Raw genomic sequence first — 18,876 nt, 5'->3', positions numbered from 1 at the left:
GTTTACAGATTGCATCCAAGGTGTCAGTATCTACTGCTGACGCGACTGGTGGTGACACCACGACTTTCTTCTCCAAAGGTTGTGTATACCGGCTTGGCTCTTTGATTTTGGCATAGGCTCTAAGGTCTCCCAATGGCAAAGTGGTCAACACAGGTACTAAGTAGGCATCAGGGCATCTGTATCTCTGCTAGTAATAGGCCATGAAATCTACGGGGAAGGCACTACCGCAAACGCGCCTTCCACTCCGAGTAGCTTTAGGTACCCATTATTCAATCCAATACCCATCAAATTCCCATGAACTCATAGAAGGTCCTTGCACTTGATTCTGTATCGAATCAAGTCCAAACTTACCAATTCCATGGGTGCCATTTCTAGAACGTCAATGTCACCTACCTAGGTAGAGTTGCAATTGCTATAACCGTCACCGCACAAGGTATTTCACTCCTTCATCCGTCATCCTGCTGGCGACGACGCAGCTTTTTTTTCTGCTTCTTCCTTCCGACGTGGGAAACTGGGAACTGTTCTCCTTTTCCTTCTGCAAACTTCTGCATTGTGAGCAGTAGGCGTGGCCCTGCGGAGGTACGTATTGAATGAAGTAGCCAGGAAACCCATGGCGGACTTGAGCTGGCTGGGAAGACTGGGACAGCGTTCGCGGACACCGGTCGTGCCACGTTCGCCAACTTCCTCAGAACGTGCAAGTGTTCAGGAGCCAGTCGAGGCTCAGCGACGACCGACGCCTTCGCGAGTGTCGAGTTACTTGAGCCTCAACAGTCGCGCGTCCTTCTCGCCCGAACTACTCACTCCAGCCAATACCACCAACCTACTAGTCAATGACCATGACCGCATTTGGCACAATCCATCTCTCGACCAGATGGTAGAGGCCCTTCAAGTCATCATGATGACCAACGGTGTGCTGAAGCCCATCCCCGTCGAGTACAACACATACGTTCTCCACCTCATCGAGGGCTTCAACGGCATTCAGGAGAACCTCGACGACGCTAATGCAGCCCGCGAGAAGGCCAGACAGTCCCACAACCAGGGCCTCGAGGACTTCAAGACGGTGGCCGACGAGTGGTCGAGGCGGGAGGCAAAGTTCAAGGCCGAGATCAAGAGACTCGAGCTTCTCATTGCGAGGACATCGCGCGATGGTTTAGAGACGGTTGCGTTAGCCAGGGCTGAAAGCGTAGTAGATAGAAGAGAACCTGATGCGAGGCAATTCATTCGCAAGTTGAAGCAGCTACGCGCCGCTTCTAGCCAGCACCAATTCAGCTCGCAATCCGATGCACATCATGACGTTCCAGTCTTCCTCGGCAAGACATCCTCGTCAGGCGACGACGTCATGAAACACCTCGAGCACATTGACAGGGTGCACGCATCGTCGACGGACAGTGCGGACACGCAACCAACAAGTGCTGGAGCAAAAATCCTCAACAAACACAACGACTTGATGCTCAGTGAAAGATTTCGACAAAAAGATGCCGCCGCCAATGCATCGGCTGCGCCTAGAACACGACGCCAAGCGCGGCATCCGCATGCTTACTTGCTAGGTGAAGATAGCGACGTCGCTTCCGCGACAGGCGACCCATTTCCTAGGCAGGTGCAAGTATCCGTGGCCAGTTCTACTACTTCAAGTTCTTCGTCATCGGACGGCGAGCCCGACGTTACTGTACTTGAAGGAGGGCATACGGAAAATGCCGACCAGCGTGACGGCTTGCAGCAGCGACACCTGGCTGCAACCGATGGCCAGGAGACGCGGCACGATACAGTGTCCAGAACCCTAACCAAAAGCCAGATGGAGACGCCAGACGAGCCTCGCATCTCCAACGTTGCTTCTTCAGGCAGCCGCTTCTCTTTTGTTCCAGGTGACGATATGTTGCCCGCGGCGCCTCACCCAGGCCTCCGACATCATCCAGTGGCTACAGATGGTCCCATGGAAGAGCCTCGCCGACCTGTCGCCAAGACAGGGTTGCGGCGATATGAGCAGGATTCGCAACAACAGCGTCTTGATGAGTCATCGAGGTCTGCGCTGGAGATGACCAAACTCGCCACAATGGCGGCACCTCGCACCGTTGTAAATCGTCGGCCACGTTCAGGCGACAAGGACGCCTTTAGTAGCAGGAGGACCTGTCACTTGGGGAAACCGGGGAGTGACGACGAAGGTTCGGCCCTCCATAGCCAAACTTCCACTTCCACCAGCAGCAAAAACACCATCATCAAAGATCAAAGTCTTGGGTTCATCTCGGAGCCTCATGCCGAGCGAATGAGTCCCCCACCCAAGCAGCCCATACAGAGACAGACCAGTGCCCAGATTGCAGCCGCTCGAGCTGCAGCGAGAAGCAGCCAACGGGAGTCTGGCGCAAAGGTTTGATGTTGGCTCCTATTGAGATATTGATCCACTACTTGAGACTTCAAGCCTGCAGCTTGGCAGGTGTTGAATACGCTGTCTGGAATCTTTGGACAATGTATCTATAGAGTTCCAACTGTAAACGCAGCCGTTCCTCAGCCGGGAAGCTCGTGTCTTGCAGACACTTGGAGGGTTCAACGAATGGTCGATTGTATATCGTCGGCCAGTCAAGGTCCAGAGGATGCCACCATTGAATGGGAAATGCAGTACATAGGGTTTAGGGCGTCCAGATTGGTAGCTATTACTTGGAATCATCCATATTCACCGTGGAGCTTGATAACGAAGTGCTTATGGCTCACCACGGTGGCTTGTATACAGCCACGGCGGCGTGGTTTTAATCCAGGGCGCTCCCGATACTGATGGCAACCTCATGGAGTGCACCAAATAAGAATCACGAAAGAATACCGACTACGGTGGCTTGAGCCGTTACATAGAACTTCGGAATTGCCTCATGGCGTGGCGCGGCGCCTGTACTCGAGCGCCACTGGGCGCAATCGAGATGGTAGTGGTTAAGGGCTGGACCAGAACTCGTGGCCGGCCAAAGCCGACGGCTATTCCTGCACACACTTGTACGGTGAGACAGACATACATACAAAGTGAGCAAAATGGAAGTGGGAAGGGGATAGACGCAATAGGTCGATGACATCACAACGAGTAAGTAGAAAAGGAGCGGTATAACTTTGAGGAATGCTTCATCATAACAAAATAACATCGTTCTTTCTCGCTCCAACCCTCATTACAGGCTTCAGTGATGCATACGCATGTGTGACTTGACCAAGAAAGATGGTGGCAGCTCTAAAGTCAACTGTAGCTCAACCGAAGATGTAGCTCGTGTTTGGACCTTGCAGTGGTCTAATGAAGTCAATTGGAATCGGCATGGGTTGGATAGTTTAATAGTCAATTCTCCTACGACCGCCACTATTTCCTGGGGAGCGGAACTAGTTGCGTTCTCGATTTCCATTTGGCAGGCCGTCCAAACTTTGAGGTGACGGTGACAGGAGCAGAAAAGAAACATCAGACAGAGAACTGAGTTCTGTCGGGGAAAAGGTAAAAACGGGCCCGAAGTTGGTCAACCACTTTCTACCATTATCGACTAGACGAAACTACGGGAAGACGGGGGAGGAGGGGGAGGAGGGGGAGGAGGGGTCGTGGGAGACGTTGACAAGAACATGTGCGGTTGGCTGGCTAGCGGCATGGGGAGAGAGACGGTCCCGACACTTTGGTTCGACGCCCAACCGAGAGCCCAACGGGACTGCTTTCCAATAGTAGTGGTAAGGACGATAGCCGAAGTGCAATGCCAGATCTCTGGGATCGGGAAGCGTGGGGAAACACGACGTAGAAGGTACGAGGACTCAGCGTTGTCGAAGTCATTCGTCCTGCCTTGGGGACACGCCACGGCTCGCAGTGCTTGAGATACGAGACTCATCGAGCTCGTGTTTCCCGTACAAATACGGAAACCAAGAGACGGGGGACGCGGGCACCCGTTGCATGTTAGCAGGTGAATGATCTATCCAAACAAACGACTTCGGGTTCTATCCCCCCTCCCAGTCTGTAATATCTCTCGTCGGCCATCTTGCATCAATTCGGGGCCTCAGGCGTGTGTGATAATCCACGTCCGGATCCTTGCATACCAACTTGGTTCATGTTCTAATGGTGTTGTCCATGCTACTCTAGTATCAGTCATTTCATCCACGACTGACCTGCACCGATGATGTCTGTTAAGATGGGTCCACAGATGTCGATCTCAAATAGCCATAACGCATGTCTTGTTTGCTACCCAAAAGGTAGGACTCAGGGATCAGGGGGTACTCCAAGAACAAGTGAACCCTCCCCCCCCCACCCTGCCCCCAAGTGGCCACTTTGGGGAATTCTGCTTGCCTGCGCATATTCGTACGACAACACCCGCCATGCGCGGGCGACGGAGAGATCTGTTTGGACTCGGCCGGTACGACACTGCAGACACCCGAGCGATTGGACGTTCCATGCAGTGCCATATCGGGAACGTCGTCAGATGGGCCAAGACTCCAGCCCTGGAACAACTCACTTCGTACTCTCCCCTGGATGCATCGTACCAAGTCCTGGTACCACGGCGACTCCCATCCCAACAGTCGGGCACCAAGCTACCCAAATCCTCGAGACGGTGAGACGGTAAGACGAGACCGTGAGACGGTGAGACCAGGGGCCGTAGCACAACCGCTGCTGATTTTGGTATTCAGCATGGTCAGTTTAATGTATTCATGCCTGGACGCTAGCCAGCCAGCTGATTGGGTTGGCTGCAAGGACGAGGCACAGTCGAGAAAGAAAAGAGTGAAAGAGAGAATAAGATGGGTGCAACGACCCAACTGTGTGGTATGTGGTAGCAAGCTAACACTGATGATTGATCAAGCTCATCATGCCGTCACCGTGCCGATAGAGACTTATCCTGGTCGTGCAACTGCCAGCGACCGAATGGAGGGGTTCCATACCTGGCTCGTACTTTGTACCCAGCTAAAGTTCCTCACTCGGGATTCACTCGATCCGTTCCCACGGATCGCAACGTCGGTCATACCCCTTAGTATCTGGCCTTGCAAGCAACCAAGGCTTGGGAACGAGTGCTTCGTATTAGCTCTAATATATTGACAATGGTAGCACCCTTGACCACCATGACAGGATTGGAAAGAGCACGGCAAGGCCACAGCGCGGAATAGTGGACAACAAGGAAAATTTGTAGGATTGTGACAGGGAATGGCATGAAAGCAGGGGTCCAAATTGCTGCTCAGTAATCATGAAATAACCCTGGCGGTTTTGGTATAACCGGTGGCGGGGGGCGTCTTTTGTGGGATCTTGCAGGTATCTTGGTGCTGCCCAGGTTCCATGCGGATACCTAGGCATGGACGAGCTGATTTCTTGAGAGTGGCCAGAAACGCAACGGTCGGCAGTTGGGCGAAAACCAATGTCAGCAACAGCGAATTTACGTGAAATCAACAAGTGGTGACAATCTATGACGACAAGGGAAGACCTTCCAGGTCGTTTTGACGATTGGTCCAGAACCCTCTATCACCCCCCAAAATGTCTGCTGGATCTGGGACAAGAGCTGGGGCAGGGCCAGAGCCAGGGCCAGGGCCATTGACAGTATCAGTGAGACCAGGCCCTGCTTGAATAAGATACTGAAGAGAGAAAAGGATACAAGAGTATATTTAATAATTCTTAGGACAGGCAGTGTCTTGGTACTTGCATTATGATTGGCAACTGGGGGAAAGTGAAAAATAATGATGTTTCTTACGAGCATGCTGTGTGTATAAGTGTGTGTGTTATGCTGCGTGCGGACGCTTCCGATTCCATATTCACCACAGCAAACGATGAATTGATTGGTAACACTGCACTCGATTCCATAACAAAAAAAAACTGTTGATCCGCTGTGTCGGCGCCCGGGCTATGGGCTGCACAAGATCCCAATGTTTGGATCCATCCCCCTGCCGTTGATCTCCATCAAATGTTCGAGCCAGGGGTGGCCGAGGGGTTTCCTCTCTTCATGGGGCGACCCTACTTTGCGGGTACCGGGATGTTTTCTCATTGGGCCGTTATCGGGCTATGGGAGATCTGCCCGCGCATCTCCATGACCCTATCCAAAAAGGAAAGAAAAAAGAGAGATGTGACCAATACAACAGCTAATTGGTGTCGATCGATCCATCTTTCTGCTCAGACTTGGAATTGCAGCAACATATATTTATTGTAATGTTCCAACCAGGCAGGACTTTTGTTGAGGGAATACTACCTTGTGTTATACCCAAGGGTAGGTGCCATCATGACGGGCTGGCAGGCCGCCGTCGTTACTTTAGTATGTTCAGGGGTCACGTCAGTCCCAAGGTTTCTCATACCTATAGGGGCATTTAGCACAACCATGGATGGTGATTGCTGCATATCAAGGCCAGAGCCAAAGCGCAGAGACATGCTGCTGTAACGTGCGCTAGCCGTCAGTTTTCTGTCTCTGCGCCTGCGCACTGCCACTCTGCGACACCCACGGCAAACTCTCGTCCTTTTTCTGACAGAAGTCAGATGGCAATTTAAGGTTGGCCCTCGAAACACCAGAGCGAATCTAGATCTACCTCAAGATGCCAAATGGGAAATGTACTATACTGGCAAGTGGGGTGTTGGTTGGTTATCATAGCGCGTCCCTTAATCGTTCTCCATCTGTTTTGTTTCACAATTGCGAAGCCGAGAATGGCAAGCCAACTAAAACTAAGCCTTGACTGAACAAAAAAGAGGTTGCTGAATAGCGACAGCGCGCGCTAGTTTTCATTAAACATGCCACAGCAGTGTAGCTACTGGCCCGTGTAGGATGTGAGTCCAAGTAGATATTGCATCCCAACATATATTCCCGGACGCCTTTCCCATACTGAATCCTCTTTGCTGTCTCTGTACGAGTCAAGTGATGCATGCTCCCATAAGTAGAATACAAGTCATGTCGAGAACAACGGCCATCGAGGCCGCTCCAAACGCCCAAATTGCAACCTAGTGAGAGTCCCAGTGCCTCCATTGTTCTTCATGCGTCAGCTTGTCTTCAGGACAAAAGATTGTTCAGTTTCATCCTTGCGTCCTTATCGGCTGAGGTATCTGAGCCTCTAGAAGGAGGCGGCATCCGCGGCGATGTCAACGCAAGCCCCACCGGCGAATTAGGCGCCGTCATGTAGGGGGATCTGGAGGGTACAGCATCCCGGATCGGCGGGAGGCGAAGCTGGCTTGGCCGCGGATCAGGCCTCGTCGACGTTGACAGCGACGGAAGCTTGGGGCTGTGAGCGTAGTCGTTGTGCCGTGGCGAGCCATCGCCGACATCGATACGTAATGGCGGCAGGTTAAAGCCCAGTGGAGAGTCTGGATGGCCGCCTATGGTGGGTGACGTCGAGTAATATGAGCCCGTGTCAGAAACCAGCGAGGGCGCCCCATCCCGGAGAGAGTCAGTACCGGGAGACGTCGTCGAGGGCGAGGGCAGTCCAGAGTGCAAATTCCAGCTGCTGTGGCCGGGAAAGCGGTTCGATGTGGGCGATATGGATGAATATGCCGAAAAGTGCGGCCCAGCTACGGGCGGCAGTCGCAGGGGCGCCGGTACTCTCGAGTAGGGCGAGTGGCCTTCGATGCCATCGTGGAACGGCGGTTTGTTTTTGCGCACAAGACGTCTTCGCCGATTCATGCTTCCGTTCCACCAGTTCTTGACGGCATTATCGCTCCGGTTGTGCAGTCGCCGAGCAATCTCAGCCCATCGCTTGCCCAGCTGTCCCACCAACGTCTCAATCAGCAAGCCTTCCTCCGCCGTAATGGGTTCGTGGTTAAGGGATGGTTTGAGGTTCTGATGGAATCGTTCCCGGCATTGCTTGGGCGTCCTCGATCCCAACATCTGCGAGATTTTAACCCAGTTGAGGGGTCCCTGCGCTTCTACCAGGTGCATCAAATATTTGTCCTCATTCTGTGACCACGGCCCTCTCCGCTGTGGTTGTGCCATGATCTACCAATTTCCCAGTAGCGACGAGTAGGAGGAGGAGGATGATGGTGATGAGAAGAATGATAATATGACAGTAATTCACACGGGACAGGCCCAAGTTCGAACGATAGAAACGGCCGACAACGTGGTTTCTTCAACGTCAGTCTTTTACGTTTCTGTTTTTTCGGTTCAGTTCCAGGTTTGTGTAGGTTTTGTGGTCTGGCGGCTAAGTAGCAGATTCCTCTGGTTCCGATGAATATTGCTGGTGGATAAAGTTTGATTGGAGAATATGGAAGTGATAACTGTGATGATGAGATGTAACAGAGTATCGGTGTTGATGTAGGTGACGTTTGTCGATGGCAGGGCAGATGGAGTAGATGACACAGAGCTCGGGTTGGTGGATGTCTATGTTAGATATATGAATCGGGACGCCTGTAAACTAGATCGGGGCTGAGGGAAGTGGAAGTCGGCGTCAATGGTATCAGGCCCGTCTTGGGCATTGGGCCTGCAATAAGTTGACAAGACACAAAAGAAAGCTTCTGGCAGGGGTGTAGGCAAATGCGGCCACCTACCAGTTCTCTAGCGCAGCCAGCTGGGTGTGTCTCTGTCTGGGCCCCATCCATTGACCAACGGAACTAGACTCTTTTTTTCTCCAGTCTGCTGCCATATGTGGTACATGCCGACTCGAAACAGCAGGCTGGCAGGGCCTCCCCGAGAGAAGCTAGAAACCTTGGCCGCTGTTGAGGTAGGTACTGCGTACCTGAGCTGCACGGACGAGGACGACAATACCCCGTCTGGGCGAGCCGACGTGCCAAGAACAACTGCCAGTCTAAACCAATACCAGTGCAGTGCCTAGTAGAGAGTCAAAGTAGCGAGCAGGGTTCCAGGGCAAGATGGATGCAAGTCCCAAGTCCAAAGACCGGGGAAAATATGGCAGGGTATATCCAGGCATCACGGGCTAAAGGGGGAGTGCAGAAAAGAAAAGGAAGAGCGAGTACTGGGTATGTCGTACACCCAAAAGGTAGCATGGGAACCTGGGAATTGGTTCATGCCAGACCAGACCAGACCAGACCAGACCACAGCGGGAGGTGGAATGGGGGCGGGGTGGGGGTGGGGGGAGGGGGGTGTGTGTGGAGACAGGCGATTTAAGACGTCGTGATCAATAGAGTACAATGAGAAGAGCCAATGAACGCCTAGAGAAGGCGAGCCAATTGACGCAAGTACCTAGAGTAGTTGCATTCAGGAATTCCCTTCTTCTTGACTTCTGGACGGCGCGAGCGATGCAGTTCCCGAGTCGGCCCTTGAAGAACGGAATGCGCGTGGATGTGTGGAGAGTCGTGGTGAAGGTGCAATGCACAAAGTACTGTCCAAGGTTTGGTAGGTATTTAGATACTTGTGGAGTAGTAACCCCAAAAGGGACTCATGGTCCCATTCGGAGGCGGCCAGATAGTCGCCAGCGGCATCAGTAGAGCAGCCACATGCCATAGTATGTGACTTGGAAGCAGAAAACGGTAGACGAGCAACAGCATTGTGCGGGTGCATAATGACTAGTTGACTTGGCAACTTTCCTGAAGACAATCATCGGAATAATTCCTGCGCCTCGGAGATCTCCAGCTTCCTTCTCACCTCATCTAAGTAGCCAACCTTGGCCTTCTATTTATCAGGTACCTGATCTATGGCCATTGACAACATTGAGAATGAGTGTTTGATTGTTCTTACGTGCCTGCACTATTTCTTGGCAAACACCTTCATTATGGTACTGTTGTCCCAGGCCGAACGGGGCGCTCGCTGCGGCACGGGGTGTTTCCGAAGACATCTGACAGGACGCCTCGGACTGTGAGGAGAGCTCTGAACATGTTCAATTCGAGGAGTGTATGTTATGGCGACGTTCTGCATCGTCAGCATGGATTCTGCACAACATGACAATCTCAATGTGCAAAACAAACAAACGAGTCCGTTGCTTAATTAGCTTCCTGTCTTCCTCAAAAACTTCCCCCTTCCTTCCTTTCTCTTCTTGGTTTCGTCATTGTCTGTAATGAGGTGTCGCACGGGCGGGCAAAATCAGTCAGCTCCCGAAATCTGGAGTTGTTTATTAAGCTTCTTCCGTACCGGCGTACCGCTGTACCAGGTCAAACAGGTCAACAATACTTAGTACCATTCTGCTCGATGGCTCAAGGTGGGTCGATGCATCCTTTTTCAGTTATGAATCGGCGCATGTGGATCAGCAAGATGTCAGATGTGGGTGCCAGGGCTGGGGCCAGGGCCAGTGCCCAGCGCCCAGCGCCCAGCTGGAAGATCCTCACGGGTGGCTCTCCAGTGACCGTCCGGTTGGGTTCCGGCTGAAATGTAGTGATCCAGCATGGAGCTGCTGTTTCTGCTTCCCCCCGCCCCAACCAAGTTATTGATTTCATTGAACCGAGTCCTTTACCATCTTTGCTTTTGGTCAACCAACCGAGCTGATTAATTTCTGCACCTCTCACATTTAATACCGATGACAAGTATGGATTGACTTCAATCGTGACTTTTTCAAGTCTGAGGGCTCTGAGAGACTGAAAGTGGGAGAGCCCTTGGCAGACCCGTATCGAAAACCCAGTTTGCGCCAGCATCGCCTACTGAGCAAGATGGCGTGGGCTCGACGTGCAAGAGCCGTCGTGCCTAGCCATATCGTCGCGGGAGCGTTTCGCCGCCAAAGTTTGCATACGATGCCCAAGTATGCCATCATGGTCACTGTCGTGTGGCTGCTTAGGCGCGTCAAAGCGGCAAGCAGTATCTGCAGACTGCGAGCTTCGTCATCAACCTCAGGGCCCTTGAGGATTTTCATGATGGCCACAGGGATAATGAGACCATTGGGAATATTCTTCAGCCTCACTATAACCCTACCGAGATCTTTTCATACGCCTTTCCATAGCGTTGCAGAGAAAAAAACAAGCCGACAACTTGCATATAGTCATGTTTTCCTTCTTCCTGTCTACAAATGAGTGGTTATCTTGAGCCATAAAAGGCTACGGGACCAAACATTCATGCAAGCTTCAGCCTACCTACATCTTGGCTCATGTTGATGGCATTGGATGACATGGCGTCTGCTTATCGACGGCCCCACGATGACGCTAGCAGCTCGACGGACATCGCGAAACGGCAGAAAGGGGAAAGGCTTTGGCGAATAGGAAAAGACGTTGTGACGCAGATGGACCGTTTGTAACAACTGTTGGGCGGACCATCCAATCAAGGCCTCGGGACGCCGTGCCAGATCACCGGTGGCGCTAGTGTGGCCTTGGGTCTAGCTGAAACTGGAGCTGGCAGGTCGACTCGTTGACTTGGGCTGGCTGACGTTGACTTCCTATCAATCGTGCGTGCGTGCATATGGTTTTGGCCACGAAACAACCGCTGGAGTGCTGCAGAGAACAACCCCCCTCCTATGCCGGTTTAAGCGGTTGACGACAAGGTTTGTTGTAGTATAGGTTTGAACTTTGTCTAAAAAGCTTCCTCCAGAGTTTCGGGCGGCGGCTGTAACCATGGCTCCCGGAAGGCTTCACGAAACTCTGTTGAGTGGAGTCCGTCCAATATTTCTGTCCTCAGTCACTTTCTCGCTCTCTTGTTCGATCTCCCGCGCACGACTGTCAATCATGCCGTCAAAGTTCTCGAAACCATTTGCGAGGTCCAAAGAGGTCTGGATCGCCACATCGCGTGGGGGGACTCTCGATTGTTACTACAATAACCTCCCCAAATCGGAGTATGGAAAAGACAAGCGAGTTGGCCACCCAGGTTATCCACAAATCTCAGGTTATTAGCTGGTGAGCCTTTGAAAATGTTACATGCGACGCAGCATATGAAAAGTGAAGTAAAAAGTAAATCAAAAATGTCCGACTAGGCCGTTGTGCTGTGTCCCAGCCTGAGTCGAGTTAGCGCGCACCGACCCATGTTGTTGAGTCAATCAAATTCTAACGGCCGAAACGCTCTGGAGGGCACACAAACCCAGACACCGTTCAGCTGATAGCCTCCAGCTCACTCCCGGCTCGCATAATGTCCTGTTTCCGCCAATTCCGCTGCTCCTCTCGGCCCTTCTTCCACCCCGGGACTAGCTGAATTACAGATTATTGCTTAAGATGAAGAAAACAAAAATTGGTCGACTCGACTCTCCGCATCCGCTCTCGATCCTGTAACCTTCTGACAGCGAACCCGCTTCATCTTCAGCCGACCAGTTGCTTGTAGGCGTGGCTCTCATTGGTCGGGATACGGAACCTCTTCTGTTTTGGTCATAAGTGAACACAGCTTGAAACACTGACACGAGCCTCACGCATTAGCTCGTCCGACCCCTTTGGCTCGTCAGCTGTCACAACCACAGGCTAAGTATACAACCCACCACCAAGAAAGAGACAGACATACACTCTCTCCCGAGGCCGAGTCCGGACTAGTATAACCTCAAATTCCCTGTAGAACATGGAGCCAAACCGTAGTGGTGAGACTCGGGTATATCTACTCCCTTCGCCAATGAGAAAGAAAAAAAGTCGAAACCACCCATGTCTAACGCCTGTGCCCGTAATCGTGTCGCTGGCCGACCGTTAACTGAACATAAGTAACAAAACCCTTGCCAGCACTTGGTCCTAGGCCGTCACCTTTCTATATCATATGCTGTCCCAATACCCCAACCTCTGTAGATAGGGAAAAGTAGACGCAGAGATGCAAAAATGAAGTCATACTAAACACCCGCAAGGACTCTTGGCTGCCCAATTGTCGAAGTCCCCATCCCGTGGTACGAAAAATCACGAAATATGTCGACCTCGTCAGACCCCTTTTTCTCCGGCCCGTCGTCATAACAAGCGCAACAGGTTGCCATGTTCTCCAGCGCTAGAGGTGCAGGCCGTCTATAGATAAATATCACCACTATCCCCCGCAACCCATTTTCGCCACGCTTCCTCGTAAGCATCTTCCAGATCACGAACCCATCTTCGTGTGTCGAAGAGCGCACAGGTCCACTTTGCGTCAAATAGAACTTTGCGCATCTCGGCTAGCCTCCCCCGACCCTCGCCATATTGTCCGTTTGTAAAACGATAATTTAGACTGCTGGCGAGTTTGGTAGCCATAGCCTCGTAGTCGTCCTCATCCGTTGCGATGAGTTCCCGGGCCATGTCCTGGCCTCTCGCGTTCTTGGGGAGTGCACCCTTGAGGATTGACGCTGCCATGCGTGAGCACATCTTGTAAGGGTACCTCGGTAGGGTTAACAACGGCGTGCTGGACCAAAGGACATCTGCCGCTGTCGTGTGTGCGTTGCACTCTGGAGTATCGAGAAACAGGTCGCAAACCCGCGCCCGTGAAATGTGCTGCTGCTTCGGCGCCACATCCGTGAAGATGATGCGAGATGCCACCTCTTCAGATGCCCATAGTTTAGCCGTTCTTTTCAAATTGCTCTCGCCCAGCTCGGGAAAGCGGAGGAGCCAAAGTACGGCCTTGGGCACATTGGAAAGAATCCGCAGCCATGTGCGGAATGTGGAGGGGTCAATCTGAAATCATGCCAAATTAGCACATAATGCCCCAACTGAATGAGACCTGGGGCCGACCTGCCTTGTATAATTGATTGAAATTGCCGAGAATGATGGTGTCATCTGGGAGATGCGGAAAGAGCTCTTTACGCATCTTCCACCTCCGCGATTGCTCCTCATGCCACGTTACCATTCGTTCCGCGGGCTCACTTGATTGGGCGTGATCACAGCAGAAGAACGTATCTCGGCAGAAGATGATATTCTCGGCATACATCCAGTCCTCATCCTCGACCGCTTCCTCGTCGCGGAACACGTCCTCGAGGCTGACATTTTTTCTTGATGGTCTCAATGTTGATGGTGGGATGGCCGTCTCGTCAGCTAGGATGTAGTCGCACCACTCAGCACCCAGAGTACCAGCGAACCCCATGAAGGACATTTGGATAGGGGCCGGTCGTGCAGCAAAAATTTCGTTGCGGGCGCCTCGCGTATATCCATTCAGGTTCACCAAGATGTGAATCTTGTCTTGAATAATCTGGTCAACGAGTCGTTCTGCAGACCAACTACTCACATCGCGGAAGACTGGCGCTTCGCGTTCTATCTGATGTCGATGAATCGACTTGTCGCTCGCTGTGGTGGCATAACAGAAAGCCTTGGCTCTTGAAGGGTTATGCAGCCCGAAAACTGACTGCATCCTGCATCATCTTGTTAGTGAAATAGCTTTACGCCTTCCGATGGGGTCTTCGACACTCACAAATGGGCCAGAGGATGATTGTTGAAATCCGACGAGACGTAGCCGATATTGAGATGCGGCTTGGGAGGGGGCGGCGGAGGGTATACGGAATCGGGCAACCAGGGAGATCGCAGAGTAGAGCAAGATATTCGTAGAGCATTCCGCTGGGAGATCATGCGGATATCCTTGGCGGTGAGGGGACAGGTGAAGGTATGGAACGGCAGAACCGTCGGCGCCGAGGGCACGGTAAGCGTTACGGGCAGTCGTGGCCGTGGATAGCCCCCCCGGGCGCTCTGGCCGTGAACATAATTGTCTTGGTACCACTGGCGCATGGCCGCCTTTATGGAGCGCTCTACCAGGCGAAGGACCCGCGAGCCTTCCCATGAACGCCCCGCCCACCGGCGCAACTCAACTTCGAGATTCAAACCCTGATCTGTTCGATTGGCGCCTGCCGCTCTGAATTGGTGCACGAGGACCTCGAGCGCACCGCTGTGGAGAACGCCGGTGCCCCATTGGGAGGAATCTGCCAGCTGTCTCGAGACGATGTCCACCACCCTGCTTACAAGTCCGAATCCGGTTGCTTGGGCCCTTCCGTCCTGCAGCATCCCTTTGTCGTTAACGTGCCACCGGTCGTACTTGCCACTGTGCAGCACCACGCCTCCACGTTCTCTCCAGTCGCACACCGAGTTCAGGGCGGTAGAGAGGCCGCAGACCGCCTCGGCAAAGTGTGGGTTCGCAACCACGGCTCGCTTGTAATACATGATGGCCTCGGAAATCCGGCCGCGATCTTTGACAGCATTCGCTAGGTTCGTGAGAGCAATGTCGAATGTTCCGTCGCACGCCACGGCCTGTTCGTACATGGAGATGGCCAGGTCGAGCTGCCCAATGTCTTTGAGGAGGCTCCCGAGGTTCGTGTGCAGATGTACATGCTTTGAATCCAATTGCAGACCATACTTGTAGTATGCCAACGCCAGGTCCAGGCCGCTTCCTGGCACTATGCCGGGTATCGGTGGATTAGACGAGCTTTCCGCCATGAGGACTGGCTGTGTGGGAGTGGACTGTGGGACACTGGCCAAGAGAATACCCACATTGTTCGCTGTCGAGGGGCTCTCCGAGAGGGAGAGAGAAAGGTAATAGAGAGCCAGGATATCTCCAACGCCAGAAGGTCGCCGCATGAGCCCAGTAGAAGACCCACCGTTGGACATGCCGTCCTGGAAGATTTTCGCCAATGACAGCAGCGAGTTGCTGGTGGTAGAGACGGCAGATCTTCTGGGGACGCCGTCAGGGACCTGGCGCAGCCCGGGTAGCTCACCGCGCGTTGCAAACACGAGTTGAGCCGTATGTCGTGCCTTTTCCGGCGGCAACAAGAGAGGCCCCGACAAAGATTCCTGCAAGCTCGGCCGGCTAGCCCGGCGCTGCATCTCAGGGGTCGACAAGACCGACTGGATCCTTCGTATAAGCGACTGGATGCATCCAAGCCTCCTCCCAGCACTAATCAGTACCGCCTCCTCAAATGCCTCAGATGCACGCTCAATGTCTTTGAGAGCGTACAACATGTTGCCTTTGGCGTGGATCAGAGCGATGATCCGGCCGTTCTCGCTGGCGGGAATGCGATAACCACTGGAACCGAAACCGGCCTGGCTTGGGATTTCCGCATCATGCGACACTGCTTCCATGAAGTTGCCCATGTCTGCCATTTCCAGGGGAATGTGGGATTGACCCATGCGTTCCCCACCCGATTCTTTGTCCCATTCCCCCGCAGTTCTTTGGTCGTGAAGACGGAGAGAGCGCTGGACGTACGTGATGATATCGACCGCTTCCTTGCTTCTTTGAGTGGAGCAAAGGAGTCCCACAAGATGCTCAACAGCTTCTAGATAACTTGGCTTCCGCTGAACAGCCTGGAGCCAATGCTTCTCGGCCTCCTCGTTCCGATGGAGGCAATACAAAGTCGCAGCAACGTTTGACAGAGCTTCAATATGGCTGTAACGCGAGTTAGCTCTATACACAACCCATCCATGCCGCCACCGAGACTCACCTGTCATCCAATGTAACTATCCTTGTAAACCATTCAAGTGCCTGCTCGTATCGCTCGAGTCCGTAATAGAGACAGCCACCAAGTAGCATACCATCTATCCACCTCCAGCCGCTTTGCTCGCATAAGTGATTCAGCATCTCAACAGCGGTCTTGGCATTTGACAAAGGTGACTTGGTTAGTAGAGGATGGGCTACTTTACCATACCGGGAGCCTTCATTGTTGAGAAGATGATAGTACGACGTGTTGGCTACGGGGCCTCCTGCGGACATTTGATGGCTTGAGCTGCGCATCTGCAGGAAGGTATCCGATGAGCCATAGCGGTTAACGCCTGTGTAGGAAGTTGCCCCAGGATGTATGCCATCGACCGAGTGTGTATGATCACGCAGGTTCTTGGAATGGCGTCGATCAGGTGCTGCAACAGAACCGTGCGGGGGTTTGGGGAGCTTTGGAAATATCATCATTTTCGACGATGACCGGGAGCCTGCGGACGAGCGACCTGGTTGTGATTTCTTGCTCTGATGTAGATAAGCCAGCAACTCGACATATGTACGGTGCGCGTTGGCAAGAGCCCTCTCCCGGAATCTAACGGGGGATGCGGTCTCTGGAAGTTGAGCCGATGGTGCGTTGTAATGATTTTGCTCTAGGCTTAGAGACTCTAGTCTTTGCGCGGGTATTTGAAGTATTCCTTGGATCGTATCGTAACCGGCCCCAAGACCCAGAGGCGGCGTTGAGGGCATGATAGGGTCAGACGGTCGATTCAACAACATTGAGTTTCGATTCAAGGCATAGTAAGACGGCCCGCCAAGGGTAGCGTGGTGATATCCAGGGAGGTTAGCGTCCGGCCATGCTGGCGGTGGTAGCAACCCGCCATTATTGAAAACGGGAGGTCCTGGCGACTGGTGATAGGTTGGCTGGAGGGCCGTTGGTACTCTGACGCCGTTGTTGTAAGGATAGTAAACGGTGGAGGGCGTGTTCGGGGCACAATCCATAGCCATGGCGGTATTGCGCGAAACTCCGTCTATGCCGTACTGCCAGCCTCGTGCGTACGGCAGCAGATTCATGTCGGAACCGTCAAAGCCCCTCGGCTCGGCCGGATTAATAGTGGAGGGAGACCGATACGACGAGGCCGTATTGTATTCGCGCGCCAGCTGTGCATTGCCGGCAGCAGGTAATATCATGTGCTTCAGCGGCGGAGGCCCGGATGCAAGCTGGGCCGGGGTCCCATCATATCCAGCGTCGATTGTGCCATTCGGCGTCTTCCTCCTGAGATGGTGCTCGTGGTTATCGTGGTGGTGAAACGCGGACGATCTTGGGTGGGCCGACTGCAGCTGGGACGCGCGGGTAGAGAACGGCCGGTCCTGGTGCGAAGAAGCCAGACCATGGAGCGTGGACGACCTGGACGTATGGTGATGATGTTGCTGGAAGGGGTAGAGATCGGGCTTGACATGAGATGGGGCGAGATGCGCCGACGGCGGTACCATCGGATGCATCTGGACAAGAGGCAACATGGAAGGCGGATGAGGGGCAAGGAACGACTTTGGTATCTCCAAAAAGGAGCGTGTGCGAAGACGGCCGAGTCGTGGTCGTGGTCGAAAGCCAGTTTCGTCATAGCCTGCTGATTAGAGCATGGCTGACGAGAACTGGCTACTATACATTTGGAAGCTGGAGGCCTACGTCCGGCGACAGCAACTCGCCAATTTGGGGGAGCACAGCGATAGTTAATGATGATGCTGATCACGTAGATAGACTGTCAGTCAACAGGCCGTGACCGTGTCTCCGGGAGGTCGCCGCGAGTCTGACCTCTGACCGGTGACTACTTTTAGGTCCGTTGTTAGTGGCGCCACGAGAATGAGATGAATATAGTGCCGACGTGATCGTTACCGTCGCCTACTTCCTTGTCTTCGTCCTCGTCCTCGTCGTCGTGCGAGTAGCCGTTGTCCTGGACGGTTTGTCCCTGTCCGCCTTGATGGTTTTTTAATCGCGGCGGTTACCTGGAAGACGGAGGAGGGGTCAGGGATGGATACCTAGCGACGAAAGAGAGAGTGGGCTTGGGAGAGGTACCGCGTCTCCGTCGCGAAGGTCGGTGGGCGTGTCAAACAAGGAGCGAAGCAGAAGCGGAATTCAAATCAACAAAGTGTATAAAATAATAACGGCTTGAACGGGGTTGGAGTCGCTCCCTATTAGAGTTTGTGAGCTAGACGTGGGGAAATAGTAGGTCAGTGAGATTCCGGTCGACTCAGATGGATGGATTGTGGACTCTATCCCAGAACCAGACACGCTGTCAGCCCCAGGAATGGCCCCGAAAATAGCAAGTCGCATCTGGAGGTACGCGTCGGGTACCTGGCTGTCAACGGTACGCACTCACCGCGCCCGAGTAGCTCTCAGGTTACTGGCGTGCTTGGGTAGCGTGCAAATCAAGTCGCCTGGGTACCCTGTTCCGAGCCTGCAGTCAAGTGCTAATGCAGCAGAAAAACCTTGGCGCTCCCAGTCAACACAGCCTACCTTTTATTTAGTATTTATACAGATTGGCCCACTTGCACTACATCACTGATTCTGACGCATCAGCAGGAAAAGGTTTTATGCAGCACTTTTACAGTCGCGAGGATCTCCAATTTGGGTCAGGTACAGCCACTGAGATTTGATGGCAGGATCATGATCATGAGTAAGATATCGCTGTGCTGATTGATGAGCGAGTCGAAAATTTTCAGTCAGCGCCTGGCACTCGCAGCCATGATAGTCTGTGGATGCTTTAACTTACCAAAGACCTTCAACGTC

General features: G+C 53.1%; 5 protein-coding genes across 5 annotated transcripts; 2 read left to right on the top strand and 3 right to left on the bottom strand.

Moving 5' to 3' along the window:
• Positions 1 to 898: 898 nt before the first annotated feature.
• Positions 899 to 1,195, top strand: BCR38DRAFT_330350 (uncharacterized protein; the record flags this gene model as incomplete). Its single annotated transcript, XM_040854951.1, has 1 exon — positions 899 to 1,195. A coding segment is annotated over one exon (297 nt), but the record flags the coding sequence as incomplete, so codon positions are not given.
• Positions 1,196 to 4,243: 3,048 nt separating this feature from the next.
• On the top strand, positions 4,244 to 5,123 carry BCR38DRAFT_417324 (uncharacterized protein). The gene has a single exon (XM_040859150.1). It carries the CDS (start codon positions 4,466 to 4,468, stop codon positions 5,021 to 5,023), a length of 558 nt encoding a protein of 185 aa, XP_040721134.1. The 5' UTR covers positions 4,244 to 4,465; the 3' UTR covers positions 5,024 to 5,123.
• A 941-nt stretch (positions 5,124 to 6,064) lies between these two features.
• BCR38DRAFT_417321 (uncharacterized protein) lies at positions 6,065 to 6,472 on the bottom strand. Its single transcript, XM_040859149.1, has one exon. It carries the CDS (start codon positions 6,332 to 6,334, stop codon positions 6,155 to 6,157), a length of 180 nt encoding a protein of 59 aa, XP_040721133.1. The 5' UTR covers positions 6,335 to 6,472; the 3' UTR covers positions 6,065 to 6,154.
• Positions 6,473 to 6,944: 472 nt separating this feature from the next.
• Positions 6,945 to 7,880, bottom strand: BCR38DRAFT_330866 (Homeodomain-like protein; the record flags this gene model as incomplete). Its single annotated transcript, XM_040855002.1, has 1 exon — positions 6,945 to 7,880. The coding sequence occupies one exon, from the start codon at positions 7,878 to 7,880 to the stop codon at positions 6,945 to 6,947; it is 936 nt and encodes a 311-aa protein (XP_040721132.1).
• A 4,841-nt stretch (positions 7,881 to 12,721) lies between these two features.
• Positions 12,722 to 17,609, bottom strand: BCR38DRAFT_454046 (glycosyl transferase family 41-domain-containing protein; the record flags this gene model as incomplete). The annotated part of the gene is made up of 4 exons (XM_040861666.1): positions 12,722 to 13,357; positions 13,419 to 14,028; positions 14,088 to 16,046; positions 16,102 to 17,609. The coding sequence occupies 4 exons, from the start codon at positions 17,607 to 17,609 to the stop codon at positions 12,722 to 12,724; spliced, it is 4,713 nt and encodes a 1,570-aa protein (XP_040721131.1).
• Positions 17,610 to 18,876: the final 1,267 nt, after the last annotated feature.

The sequence above is a fragment of the Pseudomassariella vexata genome, assembly GCF_002105095.1.
Source record: "Pseudomassariella vexata strain CBS 129021 chromosome Unknown BCR38scaffold_1, whole genome shotgun sequence".
NCBI classification, from domain to species: domain Eukaryota; kingdom Fungi; phylum Ascomycota; class Sordariomycetes; order Amphisphaeriales; family Pseudomassariaceae; genus Pseudomassariella; species Pseudomassariella vexata.
Note: the sequence above shows the minus strand (reverse complement) of the source record. Positions and strands in the feature narration are given on the sequence as shown.

Excerpts from the sequence above, each read along its gene's own strand:
- BCR38DRAFT_417324 (XM_040859150.1), top strand. The coding sequence starts at position 4,466 with ATGCATCGTACCAAGTCCTGGTACCACGGCGACTCCCATCCCAACAGT.
- BCR38DRAFT_417321 (XM_040859149.1), bottom strand. The coding sequence starts at position 6,334 with ATGTCTCTGCGCTTTGGCTCTGGCCTTGATATGCAGCAATCACCATCC.